This window comes from Pyxicephalus adspersus, chromosome 4, assembly GCF_032062135.1.
Source record: "Pyxicephalus adspersus chromosome 4, UCB_Pads_2.0, whole genome shotgun sequence".
NCBI classification, from domain to species: domain Eukaryota; kingdom Metazoa; phylum Chordata; class Amphibia; order Anura; family Pyxicephalidae; genus Pyxicephalus; species Pyxicephalus adspersus.
Genome location: NC_092861.1, coordinates 103,608,210 through 103,631,132, shown reverse-complemented (window position 1 = coordinate 103,631,132; position 22,923 = coordinate 103,608,210). Strand labels below are relative to the sequence as shown.

The 22,923-nt window shown below is 41.1% G+C and overlaps 1 protein-coding gene across 1 annotated transcript in view; it reads left to right on the top strand.

The window, feature by feature from the left end:
- The window catches only part of CAPN9 (calpain 9), a 193,442-nt gene that overhangs the window by 136,142 nt on the left and 34,377 nt on the right, over window positions 1-22,923 (top strand). Inside the window, exons 19-20 of the mRNA XM_072410240.1 lie at window positions 19,094-19,172; window positions 21,251-21,367. Of these exons, the coding sequence (XP_072266341.1) occupies window positions 19,094-19,172; window positions 21,251-21,367 (196 nt within the window). The remainder of the gene's footprint in view (window positions 1-19,093; window positions 19,173-21,250; window positions 21,368-22,923) is intronic.

Here is a 22,923-nt window from a genome sequence, read left to right as displayed (position 1 = left end):
AGCAGCGTCAGGAGACCACAAAGTGACCCGGTGACAGAGTGGGGCGGGCAATACCAGCACCCGCTGATGAAGGTGGGTGAAAGAAGGAGCACTTGGCATCTGATGTGTGGCATCAGGCGGGTGGCAGCATCAGAGTAGTAGATGAGGCAGGTAGCCAGAAGAAACCAGTCTCTTTTGTCAAGGTTTGGGTCAGGTGGCATGGATCATCTAATTAGATGCATCAGGCATTGGTGGGTGGAAATCCTGGCTGATCCACGCCTTGATTCATCTTGACATAGGTCTGTCCCTCCACATTTTGGGTGAACAGGTGAGTTCTTCTTGGGGTAACTATGGCCCCCGCCGCACTAAACACCCACTCTGATGCCACACTACTGGCCAGGCAGGACAGCTTTTCCAGGGAAACTCAGCCAGTTGCGGCCACAAATCCAGTTTGGCTGCCCAGTGGTCCAGCGGATCTTCAATGACAGCTGACAGGGTGCACTCCAAGTATGCCACCTCCTGCTGGTTCGGGTTCTGCTCTATGTCTAGTTGCTGGTCAGTAGTTTCCTCACTATGCGGGTGAAGAAATCTGCTCATCAGCGACTCTGGATTCAGGCTGCTGCTGATGGAACTGGTACTGCTCCTGCCACCCCACCCCTCCCTAGCAGCCAGTGGAACGTGAGTCAAGAGGGTCCCCCCGATTGAACCTGCGAGCTGATGGACGATGGTGCAAATAGGCAGGGGCCAACTGACTACATAGGATGTCTCTGTAGTAGCTCAGTTTGTCGTCCCTCTCAGCGGGTGTAAAAAAGGCCCCCATTTTGGACCGGTAGTGAGGGTGAACAAGGTGGAGAGCCAGAAGTCATCCCTCTGCCGAATGGTGACATTTTGGCTGTCACTGCGCAAGCAAGTGAGCATGCAGTGGGCCATTTCTTCAAGTGACTCGGAGGGACTTCCTGCTTTCATCTCCCCTGCATACTACCACTGTGTGTCTGGGTCCTCTGCCTCATCTTCCTTTATCTCTCTCTTGCTCCTTTGGCTGCTCCTGATCCTCCTCTCCTGTCATCTGAGTAGAAAAACCACCCATTTTGCTATACATTGCCTTTGCTCCAACGTCCTCCTCCTCCTCCAGTTCTGCCCCCACAGGGCTCATGTGGCCATGGGATCTAGGCGCCACGTCTCCAGTCCCGTGGCCTCCTCAAGGGGTCTGAGCAAACGGCAGATGTCACGCATGAGCTGCCACTGGCTGACATCGAAGTTACACATACTCCTATCCGCTTGGATCATCAAAGATTCGTTGATGGCCTTTCTCTGTTCGTAAAGTCAGTCAAACATATGAAGGGTGCAATTCCAACGGGTGGAAACGTTGCATATCAGCCTATGTTGGGGGATGCCGTTCTGCCAGTGCAGCTCAAGGAGGGTGTGCTTTGCCGTGTACGAGTGGCTGAAGTGCATGCCAAAGTTTCCTGGCCATTTTTATGATGTCTTGCAGATGGGTGGAAGACTTCAGGAACCGCTTGACAACCATATTGAAGACGTGTGCCATGCAGGGCGCATGGCTAAGCCTTCCATGACGCAACACCGACACAATGTTCTTCCCGTTGTCGGTCACCATGGTTCCGATTTTGAGTTGTCGCAGAGAAAGCCAGGATTCGATTTCTTGATGAATCACATGGAGCAGTTCCTCCCCTGTGTGACTCTGTTCGCCCAGGCAAACCAGGTGCAAAACAGTGTGACACCGCCGTGCCCTGCACATGTGGTATGCTGGCGGGGCACTGTGAATTGTCCCTGCAGTGGATGCTGAGGACACGGTGGAGGATGAAGAGACAAAGGCGGACCTTGTGGCCGGACCAGCGGCGTGAGAACGTGGAGGCGGAAGCGGTGTCACCTGGCCAAGTTGCTGGTGTGGCTGTGCAGGAATCACATTCACCCAGTAGGCCGTAAAGGACATGTATTGTCCCTGACCCTAGTTACAGCTCCATACATTGGCGCTGCCGTACGCTTTGACAGGCACCCACAGGCTCAAGGACTGGCCCAGCTTCTGTTCTACATATTTGTGCAGGGCTGGTACTGCCTGAAATGACGGCTTGGGACTCTCCACCTCGGCTCTGCACAAGCCATCAGTTCCCTGAAAGGTGCAGAGTCCATCACTTGGAAAGGGAACCAGCAACTTGGACAGAAGCACGTTCAGCTTCTGCGCCGTTGGATGAGTGCACGCATACTGTTGTCTCTTAGCAATCGCTTCGGTGATCGATTGCTGACAGAATGACTAACAAGGAGTAGGAGGAGGAGGAGCAGGACCAGCAGAAGATGGAAATGACATACAGCTACCTTCGGCTGAGGTAGTGGAGCCTTGACTGCCTGAAAGCCGCTGCTTTGATACAAATGAATGCAACAGCAGGTGGACAGGAGGGTTGGAAACTATACAAAACAGAACAGTCTGTACATTCAAATATGGTCCTAAACCATAGCTCCAACTGTCCCATTTTCGCCGTGACAGTACCACTATCTCGAAGCTGTTACGCTGTCCCAGGAGCTATGTAAAATGGCCGGGACACAAAAATTTTTGATTTTCACCATGGTGTTATTCTGCTCAGAGAATACTAGTTCTCAACAGATAGACAACACAGATCTCAGCACCCTTCACTTCCTCCATTAGCTTGTGTATAGCAGCCCACAATGGATCAACCATCCATCCATCCTGGGATCACTTCAGTGTAAAGACGGCAGTGACTCTGAAGGGTAAATGGAGGGCTGGATCATTCATGGTGGACGCATATACACAACACTGCATCCTGAAAAGATAAGTATTAGCTAAAAATAGATAAAAGTAAATATTTTGTAGACATTAGGTAGTTTTGGTATCTGTACTATGTATCCCTGTACTCAGAACCCAGGTTGGGGTGGCAGATATCTGGGGGACCCTTATTAAAGAGGACTTCCAGCTTTTAAAAAAGCTCCAGTAAGTGAGCAGCTAGTGCCATCTGGGCTGAGCTCTTGCCATTGCTGACCTCAGCTGACCCCAGCTGGACTGGCTACAACCCAACTAGGTGGAGTTCTTGTCATTGTTTACATGTATCATTGTATTTAGCCAATCCAGTTGTCCTTTTGTACCCTAACACAATGACAGAAACTTCGCACAAGTGGCGTAAGCAGTCCCCCCACTGGAAGCTATTGTTAATTGCATTTAAATCGCTTCACTGGTCCTACACATTTCTTACTTGGTACATCCACAGATACTGACACATCTAATCAACCTCTCTACTCTTCAAATAACCTACTAATGACTAATCTCTTGCCACAACACACAAGTTGGGAAAACGTACCCTCACTTGTTTCTGATGACCATTGTCACAGAGACAGAAAGTAGAAATCCAAACTGTTGAAAAATGAACATGGTAGGAATCGTTAAAAGAACAGCAAGAGAGGAGAAATACTTCAATGAATGATGGGTGTCTAACAGGAATTCTCACTTTCTTTTGTATCATCAGGGCAAAAAGTGAATGTCATTATGTATATCTCCCAAGATGGACCTAGACAAGAGAATACCCAATGTTGAAGTTAAAAGAGACTGGATCAGGAATAGAGAGCTAAAAACCTGCTTATGCAGATCAGTCAATATATGATGTGATTGCACAACATAATCCATAAAACTTCCTTGTGCTAACGACAGCTGAGAGTCATGGGGGAAATATAGTCCATTTCCTTTAGTGGTTTACGGGGTGTGTACCTAAGACATGAGCGCCAAACTCAGGGCCTGTGTCCATTTTAACCCTGGTGTTTTTGTGGAGCCTTGACTGGTTTTCCTGCATTAAATTTTAGGCAGACTAGACATGACTGGCAATAGGCAATTGCAAAGGTGGTTAAACCTGGGGCAAACCAATGATGCTGAATCAAATCAATCATACCTCCTTTCGATAAATGGGTTATGTCATGTGACTTTGCAGTCATCAGGGGAACAAGGATTTGGGTGCAACAGGTCTTCTGTTACTTAAAGAAGGGTGTCTTTAGCTACCGCATCAGCTAATGCGTTGCCCCGGGTAACTGTGTCTTCTCCTTTCTTGTGCTCAGGGCACTTGACAAATGCAAATTGTCTCGGCAATAAAATAGCCTCCAATAACTTTTTTAACAAAAAGGCGTTGGAAATCTTCTCATTGTCCTTTGGACCCTCTCATTTTCCTTTGGACCTTGTATACCAATGTGACTTTTTGTAACTTTGTAACACCACAATTTTTGTTGCATAATGTATGCTTAATAGTGTTTAGTTAAACTTTTGTTAGAAGTAAACTTTGAACACATCACATTAAACCAATTAATATCTCTTACCTTGCCCTTAAAAGCCTGCTTTCTCACTTTCTCCCTTTAAATATTCGATTAATTCAGGCTTGGCATTCTTAACATTGTTACCCTGTGGAAACCCTCTTGGGACCGCTCTACATATTCTAATAGTTTTCTTTATTGTTTCCAATCACTATGCCATTCTGTGAAAGACCTGCCCACTTGTGAGAGATCATCTCTTGCCCTGGTTTTACTGCCTTATGCAACTAGTGTATCACCCATATCCAAATATGGACAAATTAATTTACAAGCATCACTCATCACCTGAACAACGAGTACGTGATGTTATAAAACAACTTCTGGACTCTCAAAACAAATTGGTGGCACAAAATATGCTGGTTACTTCGATGAAAGAAAGCTGGAGGACCTGGAAAACTATAATTGGAGATCTAACATTCTCTTCATAGGTATCCCTGAAAGTTGTGACGGCAAAGATCTTTTTGGCCTACTCATTGTGGACCTTGTGTTGGCTCTGAATCTCCTTTCATATATCTCACATACACTTGAACACATCATTTAGGCCCTGAGCATTTGTCACAGAATTCTGAGCTGCATATTGGAGAGGCCTCAATTACCCAAAATTTAAAAATTTTGTTCAGTTTGACTAGAATTTGTTTTGATGTACCCAGTGAAACTTAGTGCCTTCTGCAAAAGTGAAATCAAAATGTTAGATAGCCCATGACAGCAACAGCCTACTTCATCTTGGAGAACTAAGGGTCACAAAAGACCTAACTGGACTGGGCTCTTGGACTAATCTCTTACAATATTTTCAAGATTGTTTTCTATTGGGTTCTTAAATATTTCCTTCACCTATGAAGCACCTAACAGAAGAACTTGGTGCAGTGGATTATGTATCCTTGTCTAATCCTACAGTTGTATATTGTTTCTTATTGAAAACTTTAAATGTTTTTGCTCTGTATTTTTTCCAAAAATGTCTTTGTTGCACTAAGCTTCTGCCCTGTTTAGAGGCCACAAGGGTTTTGATACCTTTACCTAAAATGGGAATAGAATTTTTTGTACCTAAATTTACAGGACTAATATGGGTTAAATGTGTTGAATTTTTTTAAGTATGCTGCCACTATGCACTGTAGACAGCAGTCGTTAAAATTTCTGTTCTGGGTTTCCCTTGGAATTTGCAAGAGCAAGGTAGGGTGAATTTAAAAATTCAGGAACTGGCACCCCCTTCCCCAGGCTTAGAAGCACCTTGTGCCAAGCATGAAGTGGCTGTAGGTTGGACAGTCTGTGGATGAGTCTGTGTTTGTCCAGAGTTGAATTTTGTTTTGAGAGCAGCCAAGATTTTTTGTCCGACAGGTTGCTGTATATTATTTGTTTTTCTGTTGCTGAAACCAACCCCTGCAAGGGAAGATTCCTTATTTTTGTTACTGTTTTGTTCAACACATCAATAGCTGCATGGGGTTGCCTCACTGTCAGTCTGCCATTTGATACTAACTCCCATACTACCTACAGTTTTGGTTTAGTGTTGGCATGCCCGGAGCAGTGGCTTCTTTCAATTACATCTTGCTAGACCCAGGTATTCCACGTACCACCATGACATCTCCTGCACCTTCCAGACTGCACTTAAGTTATTATGGTGGAATGTAGCAAAGCCACAAGAATGAAAAAGAGTATTGCTACACCTTAAACATCAATCCCCAGATATGGAAAAAGAGTGATGCTGCAACCTTACAGGCCCCAGGATTGGTCATATCAAACTCTTTTAGAACAGAAAAAAGTGGTATCCTTTCAAACAAAATCGTGCCATACAAATTTCTTTCTACTGGAATGACTTACTCCCTGTGTATAGATTATGCCCCAGAGGTAACCTTTCTCCAGAAGTTGCTTGATGGGAACTACCTAATTTAATGTTAGCAGGGGACCTAAAAGCAACCATGGAAAGCAAATTATAGAGTTCTCATATGCTACCTAGAACCCCTCATACCTCTACTTTTGATATTAAAAACTTGTTGGCTGAAAAGTCCTTGGTAGATCCTTGGAGACTACCCAATTCCTTTGCCAAAGACTACACTTTTTACTCCAAAACTCGCTTTTCATTTTCCTGCATAGATTACATTTTGGTTTATGTGGCACCCAGCGAGATATTGTTATTCGGTCCATAACAGCTGACAAAATTCAGAGAACCACCAAAGCTTTAGCGAATCATAATTCACCAGGTCTAAATGGCTACTCTGCAGAATTCTACAAAATACTAAATAAGGAAGTTACTCCTTTGTTGATTAAAGTATTCATGCAATTTTATTGCAAAACATGTCCATCCCTAACTTTTCTGAAGGTTACGCCACTTTGATTCGCAAAATGGGGTTCACCCTACATGCCTATTTCACTTTTAAACTGTGATTACAACACTGATGGCCAATAAATTACAGTCATTTTTGCCATCCAGCTGGGCTTTGTCAAGCGTCGACACTCCATTATATAGGGAACACACTGCAATAGTAGCTATCATAGCAGCCGTGTACCAGAGCACTTCAATGTGCAGGGAAAACTTTTGACAAAGTGGAGGGCCCCTACTGACAATTGATCTTTGCCCATAATGCATTTGGTCTCACATTCGCATCTTACATTCATTAAATTTATAAGATGCCCTCTACTCTTCTCCCAAATGTGAGGGTATACGTATAGGTAGTAGAAGATTTGAGCTAACATCTTTTGCTGATAACTTGTTTTACACGAACAAAAAGAAGCCTATCATAATATATAGATTTATCATCTAGATTAATTAGAATAAGTCCAAAGCCTTGTACTGGACCAAATACGTTAGGCCCCACAGGAGTGGTCAATATTCCTTCTTGTGGTGTTGTCTAAGCAGAATGTATTTCCCTTTTAAAGGAACAGAGATTTCTTACTGTAGATGACGCTTTTATTACAACATCTTTGAGAACAATTAAATATGGCTATTCTATTTTTTTTTACGTTGTGCATGACTTTATACCAGCAAAAAGAGTTGGGATTTACATTTTCTTGAAAAGAGTTATACTGCATATACGTAAAGGCTCAGCAGCAGATAATATAATTTCATCGTAATATGTTGGCGCTATATAAATCCTGTTTATTATAATAATAATAATAATGACAATAATAAAAATAATCAGCAATTCATTAGTAAAATATGTTACGAGCATAAAAAAACCTTCTTTCAAACCAGGGCAGCCAGAGCCACTTGCTGTATATACACTTCACCCAAAGGTTAAACTTTCTGATGCAATGGGACTCAGGCTTTAAGAGAGTTAACTGCCCACATTTACCAAACCTGTTCTGACTATAGTGAGATTCAATGAAACAATTATAAGCCTCTAGGTTCAGGTCAAAATCCAAGTTGGATGAATGTAAAAAAAACACCGGCCCCCACGCTTCTATGAATCTGGATGGAGGCTGCATTTTTCTTCAGCTCCAGGTAGTAGTCATCAACATAGTAGTAGTCATCAACATACTGCAACAGGGTGATATCCTTTGGACACTGCCACCTGTCTAGGCAATATTTCATCGCTTTACTGTAATAATTTTGGCTAGAGACCATCCCTTGAAGCAGTCTGGTCCATGTATTTGGTTGTCCTAAAAGTGAAAGCAAACAGTCAGAGTTAACCACCTATTGGTGGGTCGTATGTTGCCCAGAATAGTGTGAGGCTTTGGTACAACAGATGTATCCTCCTGAAAAAATGTATTAATTGGTCTAATGTCTTTTACTATTCAATTTTTCTTAAATAGATAAAATATCACCTGAGCAGATAAAGTAATATTCAGCAATATGCCTCCTTCCAAGTACTGTTTAATTTGTATTCTGATTCCATCTAATTGAGCCTTTTTCAGAGGGTACTGAGATAGTCGTAGGTATGACAGGTTTCAAATAAAGTCCTGTGTTCCCTTCTTTGCCCCAAACATCAAGATTTGTTGCCATTAACAAATCACTAGAGAAGCTCTCTGTGATCCCTGAATTTATCTTCCCTGAGCAAAGAGCTATGATGCTATCTTATGTGTCTTCCATTTCACCCCTTCCTCTGAAAATTTTTTTTGTGCTTTCAATTGGGTAAGTAAATCTTGCAGGAAATTGCAGAGAAAAGAATCAAGCTTCAGGCTGAAAGGCTTCAGTTTGAAAAGGTCCAAGTGAAGTTTTAGTAGGAGTGGTTTCTAGTTGAGGGTAAGGAACACCACTTATTCCAACTCCTTTAATGACATTTTAATTGGGGAGATTCTCTTTGTCTAATTTCAAAACAGAAAAAGCTTCCCCACTGTCAACCAAGCAATTTAGAGTCTGATTGTTTCATTCGAGGTTTCTTAGCTTCAAAGTGTGCTTTATTTCTCACAATAGCAGTTGCCAATGACAGCAAACTAAAGATAGGTATGTCTTTCCAATCATAAGTTTCTCTCTGATTTTTCCTCTCAATCCTGTAATGAAGATGAGTAGAATTATTGGCTTCAGATCATCACCTCTCCCTTTCTACTAGTAAATACCCCTCAGCTTTTAAACATGCCAAAATTCTCAATATCCCAAAGAAACCCTCACTGGACTCCTCCCTACTCTCTAACTACTGTCCTATCTCCCTTCTCCCATATGTCTCCAAACTTCTTGAACGCCTTGTCTACAAAAGACTCGCCGATTACCTGAGCACCAACTCTCTCCTTGACCCTCTCCAGTCTGGTTTTAGAGCTGCCCATTCCACTGAAACAGCCCTTACTAAAGTGGCCAATGACCTCATCAGAGCTAAGTCTCAAGGCAACTTTTCCCTGCTCCTTCTCCTTGATCTTTCCTCTGCTTTTGTCACTGTTTGACCCCCTTCTAAAACAAATAATGCACTCCATTAGTATCAGTGACACTGCTCTCTCTTTGCTTACTATCTGTCTGACCGCTCCTTTCAATTTTCTTTCAATGGTAACTCCTTCTTGCTCCTCCCTGTTGGTGTTCCCCAAGGCTCCGTTCTTGGACCGGTTCTCCTTTCTCTGTACACCTCCTCTCTCGGTAGTCTCATATCCTCCTTTGGCTTACAGTACCATCTGTATGCTGATGACAATCAAATCTATCTGTCCACCCCTGACCTGTCTCCCTCAGTCCTGGATAAGGTCTCATGCTGCCTGTTAGCCATCTCATCATGGATGTCTGACTGATTCCTGAAACTATTTGGCCCTCCCCTCAGGCATGTTTCACCTTTGACTCTGCCCTCTCATTTTCCCCCCATATTCAGAACATTTCCAGGTCCTGCCACTTTCACCTACGCAACATTTCCAAAATCCACCCCTACATGTCCCCTGAGACCACCAAACTCCTTGTTCATGCTCTTATCATCTCTCGTCTGGACTACTGTAACATCCTCCTCTCTGGTATTCCACTAACCCGACTCTCTCCTCTACAATCTATTATGAATGATGCAGCCAGACTCATCCATCCCTCCCACCCCTCCTCTTCTGCTGCATCTCTTTGCAGATCCTTATACTGGCTTCCATTTCACCTTAGAATCAAATTCAAGCTCCTGTGCTTTGCCTTCAAATCCCTACACAGTTATTGTCCCACTTACGTTTCCGACCTGGTAAAAAAATACTCCCCCAGCCGCTCTCTCCGCTCCTCCAATGACCTACTAATGACTTCCTCACTCATAACCTCATCACACGCACAGATACAAGACTTCTCTGGAGCTGCCCCAACTCTCTGGAATGGTCCTCCTCGTCCTAACTCAAAACCCGTTTGCAATACATATCCCCCTCCTATTGTGTGTAAATTCCCCCACCTATTAGATTGTAAGCTCTTCAGGGCAGGGTCCTCTCCTCCCGTATCACTGTCTGTATTAATCCGCCATTTGCAAGCCCTATTTAATGTACAGCGCTGCGTAATATGTTGGCGCTATATAAATCCTGTTTAATAATAATAATAATAATAATATTAATCACATGTTATGTCCCCACCAGCAGATTCCACAGCCAATTTGAAGTTGGTAAAATATGACATACATTCTTCATTTGGACCTTGTGTCACTCCAGACACCTTAGACCCAGGTTGAGGTGGATAGACTGTTTTATTTGCTAGGGATAGTGTCCTAGTGCATCCATGCTGGCTGCAGTTAGGTGACACATTCAAGGAATGCCAGTTTTAATGATAATTTCCTCAAAGTTCTTTGAACCATATTATTCCAATTTGCATTGTATCATGTCTGAGTATCCAAGGGCAAATATCACTGGATCAATTCAGGGATAAGGAATTGTATCTAGGAGTCCCAGCCTAATAGGGCCCAGGGGATCTTGTTTCAGACCTACTCTGTTTTGGTAGGGCATTTTTTCAAAATGCAGAGTACCCTCAATTATAGCATGAATGGCCCTTTTGGTATAGAACATTAAGATGTGGCATTGACATTGCAATTGGAGCAGAACGAATTAGTACTTTTCTAGGAGAGGAATTTGCAATCTTTGGTCCTTTGAAAATAAAACCTAATCTCCCTTGAGCCAAAATCTCTCAGATCAATTTCAGAACAGATAATGGGTCTTCTATTTCATCCACTGCAGGGGACACAAGAGCATGTGCTCCTGACATAAATCCTTGCTCCTTACCAGTCAGCCATCATCTTGATCTCCCTCACTCTCTTCATCTCCTTTACACGTTGCTCCTTGTTTTTTCCAAATTTTTTTGGAAAGTAGAAACATGAATACAATGACAAATGCTGGGATACAAAAGTCTTCCCCCCCAAACCCAAATAAAGCCCCCCTTACAATCTCTCATACTAATACAAAGGTAGACATCTAATAAAATTAGGAGGAGAGATAGACAATAAATAAAACCTAAAACAGACGAACCAAGTATTCTATAACTCTGTTAGCATTATTAGGTATTAAAACAGTAGCAGATAAAATTTCACAAATTGGTATTTGTTCTGAACATATTTCCTTGTATTTCAATACCTGAAAAAAATCCATGCTGACCAGGTTTGCTTAAATTTAGTAGGATCATCTATCGAAATGGCTCTAACTTCTTCCATAGATTATTTTTCTTGTACTTGTGTGGAGCCACTGCTGAATAGTAAGGATTCACTGGGACTTCCAATAAAGAGGTACCAGGCTTTTAGCAAATGAATGAGCATTGACACTTTAGAAGATAAACGTTGTATATGAAGCAAACAAACCTGAGGTAGAAGAGGAATGTTCATTCCGAAAATGGTATTGCTAGTAATGCACTACCTGTTGCACAAATAGGACTGTATAAGGGAACAATCCCACCAGTTGTCCTCCAATATACCCATTTCTCTCTGGCATCTCCAGCATAAATTGGACTGTTTAGGAAACTGATCATGCAATCTAGTTGGCATTGTATACCAACGAGTCAAGATTTTATAGGAGGTTTCCTGAAGTCTCACACTAAAGGAGCATTTGTGAGCCAGCACACATGCTTGACTCCATATTCCTCAGTAAATTGTGTTTGTAGAGCTGATTCCCAAGCATGTTTAAACTTCAATGAGCTTTTCTCTCGTAAAACCTATCTGGATGATAGGATATAACAAGGCTTACTGGTTGGCCATCCACACAAATCTGTTCAAAAGCAGAAAGTGAATTTTAACGATGTTGTATTTAAAAATATTGCAAAACTGGTAGGTTGGTCTTTGTTTTTGGCAACATCAATGCGTTCCATGAAGTGTTGGAGCTAGGTGTCCTGGAATAGGTTCTAAACGTTGGGTGTTATTTCATTTAGAAAAGACCTGTAATGTTTGGCTGATCATCGGAAGACCTGTAATGTCAGGCCAATCATGGGGTGAGTTTTATATTATGTCTTTATCCAAGATGAATCTGCTTGTGATGAGGAGAATAAAGCGGTTTCCAGTTGGACCCAAATGGTAAAAAAACTAACTTGATCTAAATCAGTCTAACTTAAGAGGAAAAGATAAATGCAAATTGCTAAAATTTTTGCTAACAGTTTGATGTCTATATTCAAAAGTGATATTGTGTGTAGCTAGAACAAAACCTATTGTATTTATCCAATTTTGGATAAACCGTGATGCGCTTTCATAAAGGATCTATTGGAGGGTTGTTGATCAAGAAGTACTTTTAGGTCTTGACAGGCTTGTGTCAGTTTTTGAGGGTCCCTAAGTGCTACTTTTTTGAGTAGAGTGTTTATGAGCTGCTTTAATAATTGCTTTAATTCTGGATACCTTGTATATTTTGTTTTGTTCATCCTGTTTTTTGAGTGTGCCCAATTTGATCAGTTCATCTTGTTTTCCAAAAAGTAATGTTGAAAGGCCTTCTCAATATGTGCTTGCGTATGAATGTCATTTAACAGTGTTGGATTCAGTTTCAAAGTCCACTGTTTGGCCTTGTGCCACTTTGCAAAAATAGACACTAAGATTGTGCAAAGTCATAGTGGACCTACATCCCTAGGTCTGCCCTTTTAAATTGGTCTATATCTAACTGTGTGATGAAAAAATAGTCTTTTTGAGTATATTTATTATGAACAAAGGCAAAATAAGTCCTTCCTGGTAGGTTTTAAAGTCCTCCATAGTAAATCAGTTGGAGTAATTGCAATAGACATTTAAAGTATTGTATATGTAACTGCTAATCTTGGATTGGGGTGGGGTGGCGGTACATTAACCCCCGCAGATGGGACCAGGTAGGTGTTTATATTTTACTTTTTTAACTACCCCGAGTGTGACTTTTGGTTCCGGCGCCTGATGAAGGAAGCAGTGTAGAGCTGTGGCTCCAGCTCCCCTGTGACATTGTTTCCTCCCAACTCTCTTTTGCAATACAGTAACCCAGCGGATGCAAGCCGACTACCGTTCGGCTGGCATGGATCGCTTTGTTTCCGCTCCTCTAGCTCCCCAGAGGACCAAGCAGAAGATGACAACTTGGAAGGGCAGAGCTTCCAAGATGGCAGGCGAGCCACCGGAGCACATGGAGACAGGAAGGGCGAATTTCCCTGCATGAATGTATCTCACTAGATTACAAGAAATTAGCACTTGAGGTGTCTCAACACCTCCAACCCAGCTTGATGCTGAATATTAAGGAAACGCTCACCCAACACCTGCAACCAATACAGATATAGTGGTAAAACATGGGGAAGAGCGGTGTGAATTGCAGCAATGTATACGTGATCTGGAGGACGATTTATTAACGGCTCACACTCAACAGCAACAGATGGGGAAGCAGTACAATTTATTATCAGAAAAAGTAATTGATATGAAAAATGACTAATATAAGAATCATTAGTCTACCAGAATCATATAAAGCATCTGACTTGCCTAAATTCTGTGCACCTACGCTACTGAAAACTTTGGGGCTTAAAGCGCCTATAAAGGTGGAGAGGGCTCACAGAATGGCACTACTCCAACGTAACAAATCATCACCATGGTCTATAATTGCCCATTACTTGGATTTTACTGACAAAATGCAACTTCCCAAGGCCTAACGGTCTTAAGCCCACTTTTCAGCTGATGATAGTAAAGTGCTGCTATTCTCACATTATTCGGCTGAAACCACCAGTGCCGAGTGTTTTCACCAATCTGTAAACAACTAATCTCCAAAGGCGTGCAATCCACCCTCATGTATCCAGCAGTAGTGAAAATGTTCCTATCTGATCAAGAAGCACAACTATTTAAAGATCCTCTCCAAGCTGCTTACCTATTAATACAATAGAAGATAAAGGTCCCTCTAACAGTGATCTGGGAAGGTCTCCCCTCTCCAGATCAGCTCAAACATCTCCTTCTTCATCCACTAAATCATAATGGGTTGCTGCTCCTGAAAATTCATGTGTGTTACTAAGACATGTGCCTGCAAGTACATGCTGGGTTTAAATTTATATTGATTAAGGACAATAGGAGTTAGTTTTTGTACGGCCTATTTTTCGAAACTGCCACAAGGTGGTGCCAGAAGTTCACAATAGATCTCACTGCATTAAAAATTGTTCTTGGGTTTTTATTATTATTATTCCCTTACATTGTTTTTGTAAAATTACAGAAGGACATTTCATTTTCATCCGTGATTGTATCAGCTATGGAAGTGCTCCACATTGGGAAAAAAGGAAGTCCATTGCCTGTATTACTACATAGGACTTTCGTTTTGATGTTTAGTATATTATTTTTTCCTACATTTCCCTCCCAAGTTTTCCAAAAATATATCTTGCAGTTCTATATTTGCAATTATTTTCTTATGAATCTGTTACTGGATGGTGACTTTTGCAGGTCCACAGGCCTGCTTGGCTGGGACAGCCAGGTGGAATATACTCATTGGTCACTAGCTCTATGTGCAACAGGCTTTGTTTTCATACCTCCTTAAATGAATGACCTGTGATGTTAATGGCCTCTGCCCACCAAATAAACGTACCAAAGTATTACTGCATCTAAAGTTGGAAGCTGATATCGCTGTGTTGCAAGAGACACATTTGTCTTTTTTATTTTACCATGCCATGGGCAAGCAGTGGGTGGGAGAGGTTTGGGGGGGCCTCTGCACCTGGTCATCAAGCAGTAGTATTGACTCCACTCAGTAAAAGGCTACAAAACACAGTTCCAAGTAAGTCCTGTGATCCCTCAGGAATCCCTCAGAAGGGCAGCAATTATGTTACAGTTCTTGGCTAATTCTCTAACAGTTATGGCTGTATATGGCCCTTTATCCATTTTCAAGCATCTCCAAAGTCTGCCCTGTGTTCCAACATTGTTTGCTGGTGACTTTAGTGCAGTTCCCAGTACAAGTAAGGATAGGACACTGCAGCCACAAGGGCACAACGCTACCTTTTCCAGTGACAGATCTTTCTGCTCCTTTATTTCATCTACCGGTTTGGTAGATGCCTGGAGGCATTTGCATCCTTTGGAGAGGGAATATACTCCCGTTTCAACAGTACATTCAATGATGTCCAGAACTGACTCCCCTAACTACTGATGATCTCTTGATGAAACTGGAATCTGCTGATGTTTATCCATTTGTAATCTCTAATCATGCACCAGTCTCTATTACTTTTTTGGATAGCTACCTGCACAAGTCGGACTTTGTATGGCATTTTCCCTCTTCTTTGGCCAAAGATGAGTCGTTCCAAAAGCACTTAAAGCATTGGTGGCTTGATTTGACATCCTAAATTCAATTCGTAAGTCTAACCTGCAACTGTATTGGGACACTGCAAAAGCGGTTCTCAGAGGCTGAATAATGGCTCACCTTTCCACACTAAATAAGAAGACCATGCTGAACTATAAGGAAGCTTGTGATCAAGCACAGCGAGCATTTGTGATCTACAAAAAATTCTGTCTACCTCCACAACCGCAACTCTTGGTTGCAGGCAAAAAGAACATGGGGTTTTTGGATCAGCCAATATGATGCGACAATCAAATCATTCCGTTCAGCGGAATTTTTTTGCGCTTTAAAACAAGTCAGGTAGAATGCTGGCTAATCTTGCAAGGGATTTCGTACACCTCCACGTATAACAGTGATGAAGAACTCCCAGGGTGATACGTCACAGGCTCCTAGAGACTATGGCCCTAATTTTAGGAGATCCATTCCAGTTTTGCTCAATTACTCAACTTCACTGATGAAAGTGTATTCTCTACAGCCTTGGAGAACTTTAATAAATCAGGGCCATAGCATCTGTCTTTGCTACATACTACGAGTCCCAATTAGTCCTCCTTCAACTTTCGGAGGAAGCGAAAGCACCAGGTCTTAAAGACTTACCATCTGAATTTTTTAAAATACTTGTGGAAGAGGTGGCATTCCTATATCCCTACATCAAGGTATTACCTAAGAAACAGAAAGATCCTCTTGACCCGGGCTCATACCGCCCTATATCTCTCCTTAATTAAGATAATAAAATCATGTAAAAAAAATTGGCAGGTCTGGCATGGCTTCTCCGCCGGTTTTGTTTTTGGCAAATCTACCACTTATAATATTGGGAAAGTAATGTGTGTACTTGAACAGGTGCTGTTGTCAGGTCCCTTTTTTGAAGGGGAGAATGCCTTTGAAAGTAAAGAATGGTCCTGGTTGCACCTTGTGTTGCACAAGTTTGGTTTCAGAGGTCATATTACAAATTATTTGGGTTCCATGTTCTCATCACCCACGACTCAAATTCATGTTGTGGGAGTCCTGCCCCATGTATTTTCATTGGGTAGAGGCACACGTCAGGGGTGCCCACTATCTCCGCTTTTATTAAACCTCACTATAGAGCTATTGGCCGGATCTTTTCAAAACTGTGCTGTATTTTAGGGGGGTCAGGGTGCATGGATGACAAATTTAAATTAGCAATGTTTGCTGACAACATAATGCTGTTTTTGAACTATCCAAAGTGGGACTTACCAAATATAATTAAGCACATCCAGTAGTTTGGTACTTTTTCTGGATTTAGAAAAAAGCGAAAAAGGCGAATTTCCCTTTCTCCAGGCCTTCTCCTCAGGCAACTGAGAGCTGGGTCCTAAAATTGCTAGAAATCATAAAATCTTTTTAGCAGTGCAAAATCACCCGATATCTACTTGATATGTATAAGCTGAATTATTCCCCACTTCTTGCTAAAATTACATCTGAACTAACTAGCTGCAAAATTCTGCCACTGTCCTTATTGGGTCGTTGTTATCTGCTTAAAATTATTAGTTTTGCAAGGCTACTTTACCCACTGCAAACTTTGCCATTCCTCTTCTGTCATTCAGATGTTTGGAGAATTCAAGCTTATAATAGAGAAAGAGGCATAAAATTTTTTTTTTTACATTTTAAGAAAAAATCTTATGCCTCTTTCTCTATTTGTAGCCTTCTGAGTTAAATTTCAATGGTAACCTTTTTGCACAGGCTAACAATAATAATAACAATATTCTTCTATGAAAATCCAACCATTCAAGTCCATGCCTTGGAGTAGCAAGGAAAAGTACTGCTGAGGGGGAGTGGTGGAAATGCCAGACCCAGCCAATGCGGAGCTAAATCTTATGAGTGTCCCACCGCTGAAACTCCCTCTTCATTGAAATAGCACCGATATTAAAATTCACGGCGTTATATGATGTTCCACATCATATGGGGAACAGACAAAAGTCTGTATCTGGGTTTGTATCTAAGCACTGCATTGGAGGGGGGAGGTGTTGGCATTTTGACGTTGTGTATTGTATGTGGGGTCTGCAGTTGGGTATGTGTATTTGTGGTCTGCTGCTGAAGGGGGTCTGTACCTGGAGAATTGGAGAAAAAGAAACTTCATTATTTAAAAAAAATAGTGATGCCGGGAATAGTAGTAGCAGCGCTATTTCGATGCAGTGGTGGGCCAGCTGCAGTTTATAGTTAGGAATCCTTTGGGGGCCAAAAAAAGGACGTTGGGGGTCAGATTTGGCCCCCGGGCCAGAGTTTGACACCCCTGTTTTGGAGGAAGGCATGAAGCGGCGTGGTGTCAGATTGTGGAATTACCCGGTGATGACTGATATACGGCCCTTGAGGCATGGAGCTCCCTCAGAACACTGCTCACGCTGCCATCGCCAGGCCACGCCCCCTGCATGTATATTTTATTTCTATGTCCAGGTTGGTGGGAGAAAAATTCTCATTATCTTAGATGTGATGGAAACAAATTGCAATACAAATCAAAAAAATTTGATTACAAATCCCAGATATATGCCTGTAAATATCATTGATAATGCCTCTAATTCTCTCTGAAATACCTCATAAGAATTTGGTATTGTCTTATTTCTGTTTTACTTGTTGTTATTATATTGTTTCTTGGATGTCTATAAATATATATATATATATATATATATCTTATATAGACATAACAAAATAAGAAATAGACATAAAAAACACATTGAAAGATAAAAAAAAAACACTTTGTGGGTCAAGGAACTAATTGAAATCTTTGAAAAATTGCTGAATCAGGAACTAGTCCAAACTCACCTTTATAGTCTGGATGTAGGACTAGTGTGCAGACTTTTTTTTAGAAATGCTGACAGGAATTTACCCACCCTCTCATGCTATGCCTAACCCACCTTCTTTTAGGTTTGCCACTAACATACCTACTCTTGAGAACAAAGAAATAGATGTGCATTAATATATATATTTTTTTTCGGATTACTTTTAAGCCAGTCCTCTCTGTGATGTGTTAGTTGGCCACCTCAGTCAAGAAATTGTAGATGTGCCTGACGTCTGCTATGGCTAGTCAATTTACTGCTTTTCATTCAGGACCTGCATAATTAGATCATTACCCTCTACTACTAGCAACAACTGCTCTCTGTCATTAGTTCATTATTTAAGTTTACTTTCAGGTATAACCCCATATTCTAATTATGTAGATTCTAACTATGTAGATTGGGAAATGTGGGTATGAAGTGTTGTTATTGTTAGTTTAGGTAGCTCCTGAATGATAATATCAAACTATGGTATCACTGCCCACTTTTTTACCTACTTATATCTAAGGGCTGTAGGTCTAATGTATTAGAAAAATGCTTCTCTAAGGGTTATATCTTGTCAAGTAAGCATGTTTCACCTGCTCTAACAAATATCTAATGGTGAGTGGGGGTTTAACTTTGTTTAAAGAAGATACTCTTCTTAATTTGCTTCTGAATCTGCATTTATACCTATTGGTGCTTGGTGCAAACACTTTTCTTTGGTCAGATAAAAGATTTTTTCTAAATAAAATAACTAAGATGTATTTTGGAGGCCTGTCAAAGCATACCTAATATTGATTGATTTAAATACATTACATCTATAACAACCAGTTAAAGAAAAAAATATTATTTCCACGGACTAATAAAAAATTCAAAAGTACACGGTGCTACCGCTACACCATGAAACAAACCATATTTTAATTTATTTGCTTATAAGTGTTAAGAACGAAAATGTATTTTGTCTTGTCTTTCAGAATATATTTGTTCAGCATGACAGAGACAAGTCAGGAACTATGTCTTCATATGAGCTGCGACTGGCTTTGAAAGCAGCAGGTAAAATTCCAATTACATTTCTTTTTAGCTTTTAACTTTATACAACTTCATGTAAAAAATATGACACTAGGTATAGTGGTCCTTGATTCAGTTGTAAACATTTTTTCAATGTAAACATTTCCATTTCCATTCTAGAGAAACATCAGGAAGTGAGACGATTTTTTTTTTAAATAATGAAGTTTCTTTTTCTCCAATTCTGAAGACATGCTGGTTTTAAATTACTTTCTGCCCTGGCATTACAGATGAAGTGTGCCCCTGCAGGGGTGCACAATTATAGGTTCTTTAACTAGGCTGTGTGATCATAGGGTAGAGGGAGAGCCTTCAGGTACAGACCCCCTTCAGCTGCAGACCACAAATACACATACCCAACTGCAGACCTCACATACAGTACACAACTTCAAAATGCCAACACCTCGCCCTTCCAGTGCAGCGCTTAGATACAAACCCTCAAATGCAGACTTTTGTCTGTTCTCCATATGATGTGACAATTACATGCTGTTATGTCCTGATATTCAGGCTCCTCAAATGTTATATACAAAGATAGTTGTACATAAAGAAACAGGCTCAACTGTAGTTGACTTTGAAGATTACTTCTTTAAATGCGGTCTTCTCCACAAATTCTCTGGAAATGCACCAATTGATGATACACATACGATGTGTCTTCTATGAGCACTAGCTGCCACCTTGGCAGTCAGTGACTTAAGAGGTGGGAATGGATGATGTTTTTACCCAAACAAAGCACTTATATAAAGACTCTGTCAGATTTAAAGGTAAGGGTATAATATCCAAAAGGCCAAGTTACATATGAGTTTGGGCCCACTTTAAAGCTATGGAAATCCCTACTAGATGAGGTAATAACAGAAAAATTATTAAAGGCCTGTTTAAGGCTCTGAAGTGTTTTGTTTATACATATTAAGTTTGTTATGCATGTTACCATGCATTAGGGTAAGACATTCATATGAAATGAATGGACTGCCAATGCACAAGAACAGATCAGAAGACAGATATGCTTGATTTTTTTCTGCTGAAGCTCACTAAGGGACATATGGGTTGGATGTGCATTGCCTTAGTGAGGTGGGTTGTTAATAAAAACTAATGGTATACTAACTCTTGTTAAATACATTGTGGTTAAGGTAGAATTACCATAATATGTCACTAATGACAGGTGTAACTCTTATTTTCTTACATAAGAAAATAAATATTGTTTTGGTGATATTCCTCACGCCAATGAACTTATAATCACAGTCTTGTGATGAAACAGAGTCTTGTTTATTTTAAGAGATACAGCTCTCAATTATATTCCTTATGCCAAAACTATAAATCTATATAGATCTAAATAAAGAAATACCGTGTTTCCCTGATGATAAGGCATCCCCATCAAATAAGCCACCCCCTGATTTTTGCTCAAAACATTAAAATAAAGCACCCCCCACAAATAAGACACCCACCGATACCTCCCACTGTGTGCCTCTGTGTGACTCTTCGGTGCTGGCTGCAGTGCAGAGCGAAACTGAAAGTGACTTCAAAGGCCCGCACACGCGCCCGCGACTCTGCTCCAGGAAGGACAAGCAAGCTGCTGATCCCTGCCCTAACAGAGTCTGTTACCCAGCCGTAGAAGCCAAAAAAAAAGTGAGTCGGTGAACAGAAGGGGACAATGAATGGCACATAGTGATCAGAAGGGGACAATGAATGGCACAGAGTGATCAGAAGGGGACAATGAATGGCACATAAGTGATCATGAGGGGACAATGAATGGCACATAAGTGATCATGAGTGATTTTCAACAATAAATGTGTATTGTAGTCTTCTTCATGGAAAAATAAGACATTCCCCTGAAAATAAGACCTAAGGCATATTTTGGCATTTCAAAAATTATAAGACAGTGCCTTATCATCGGGGAAACAGGGTATAAATCAATGGAAGAGGTGTTCCCACTGCAAGATTTACTGTTAGTTCTGGATCTGTAACAGCTGAAAGATTTACCTATTTATCTATAAAAAAATGCAGAAATAAAAAACTTGACCTCACTTATAGTATTTGGTAAAAGCTTAAATTAAGATAACAATTATATTTTATAGGGTTCCAGCTTAATAACACAGTGTTACAACTGATTGTCTTGAGATATGCTGATGACCAATACCAGATAGAATTTGACGATTTCCTGAACTGTTTGATTCGTCTGGAAAATTCATACCGTAAGTATAACATTTATTCTGTTTTCTCTTTAGGGTAAACCTACAAAAAGCACAAATTTGTATACTGATTAAACTGATTTACGTTTCTAAAGAGGAGAAATTACTGAAAAATGTGTGGAAATTTGGCTTATTGGTATATATTGGTAAAGATACTATTGGTAAAGACATGGATGCAGCTAAACTGTTGAACCTAGGGTAAAATAGCACTAAAGTGCATTTCCAATACAGGTAGTCCCTGGGTTAAGGACATCCGACATATGGATGACTCCTAGATACGAAGGGGCTTCCCTGCTCGCTCCTGTGCAGAACAGAGGCTTGGAGCAAGGCGGTTTGCATGACTTGCAGAAGAAATCTTTTGCTAAACACAGCTGAGGTTGTGGGTAATCTTAGGGGGATGAGCTCTTTCTGCAGCCTCTTGTAACTCTTTAATGACCAAGACGAATTCTGCAGTTGTTTCTTTTTGCATATCAAAGCACAGCGTGCTCCAGAAGTTAATGAATGTCTGGGCTCTATTGAGATTTTTTTTTTGTGCTTTGTTTGTGATTAACTCCCAGTGAGGTTTTTATACAGTAACTGATACCATGCTGCCTATTAATATGTTGAGACAAACATCTGTTCTTATTGCAATTATTAAAATATATAATATATATACTGAGTATGACACAGAAGTGACTGAAGCTAATGAGACATTGAATGACAGAACATTGCACAGAAGACTTTAGTGACATGAAAGCTACAGTCCACATGTCATTGGAGAATGACGTGCTGCACAAGAAAAAGAACTGCTAATCTGTACAAAGGTATCTTGGTAATTGAACCCTGACACCGAACCCAAACTGACTTGGCAGCCCAGCACTGTTCACCTTAGACTTCCCTCCCGCCCTTTCTGCCTCCCTCCCCACTCCCCACTGGTACACAAGCCTTCTCACACACTAAAAGACATCCCCATTATCCCTATAGACGTGCAAAAGGGCTACTGGTAAAGAGCAGGGAGGGGTAAGGCAAGGCTCTGCGGCACCCATGCTGTAGATATTGTGAAATCTGTTGATTTTTTTATATTATGAACAGAGAATACTATAAGTCAAACCATCCAATATTTTTAGAATTACTGCTTTTATTCTAAATTATAGATTTTTTTTTTTATTAGCAACCAATAAAAACAGACATATACATGGTAAATACTGGTAACTTTTATACGCACACAATAATACTCCTGTTGTAACAGTAAGCAATCTTCTATCAGGTTTCACTGGTTACTTTTTATATTTAGAAGTAGAAAAAAAGAGAGGGGAGAAGGGGAGAAAGAGAAGAAAAAAAAAAAGGGGTGGGGAAGGGAGGGGCTGGCAAGGGACAGAAAAATGCTGGCCTTAGCCGCGTTTAACAGATGGCGCAGGAGCGCATGAAGCAGAACAAGCTCCGGTTTATCCCGTATCCACACCTCTGTCAGCTTTTGCACAATATCAGCAACAGCCGCCCAGAATGAAGTTAGACTAGGACAGGTCCAAAATATATGTAACAGTGTACCTGTGTGTTGTCCACAACGCCAACACGCTGAG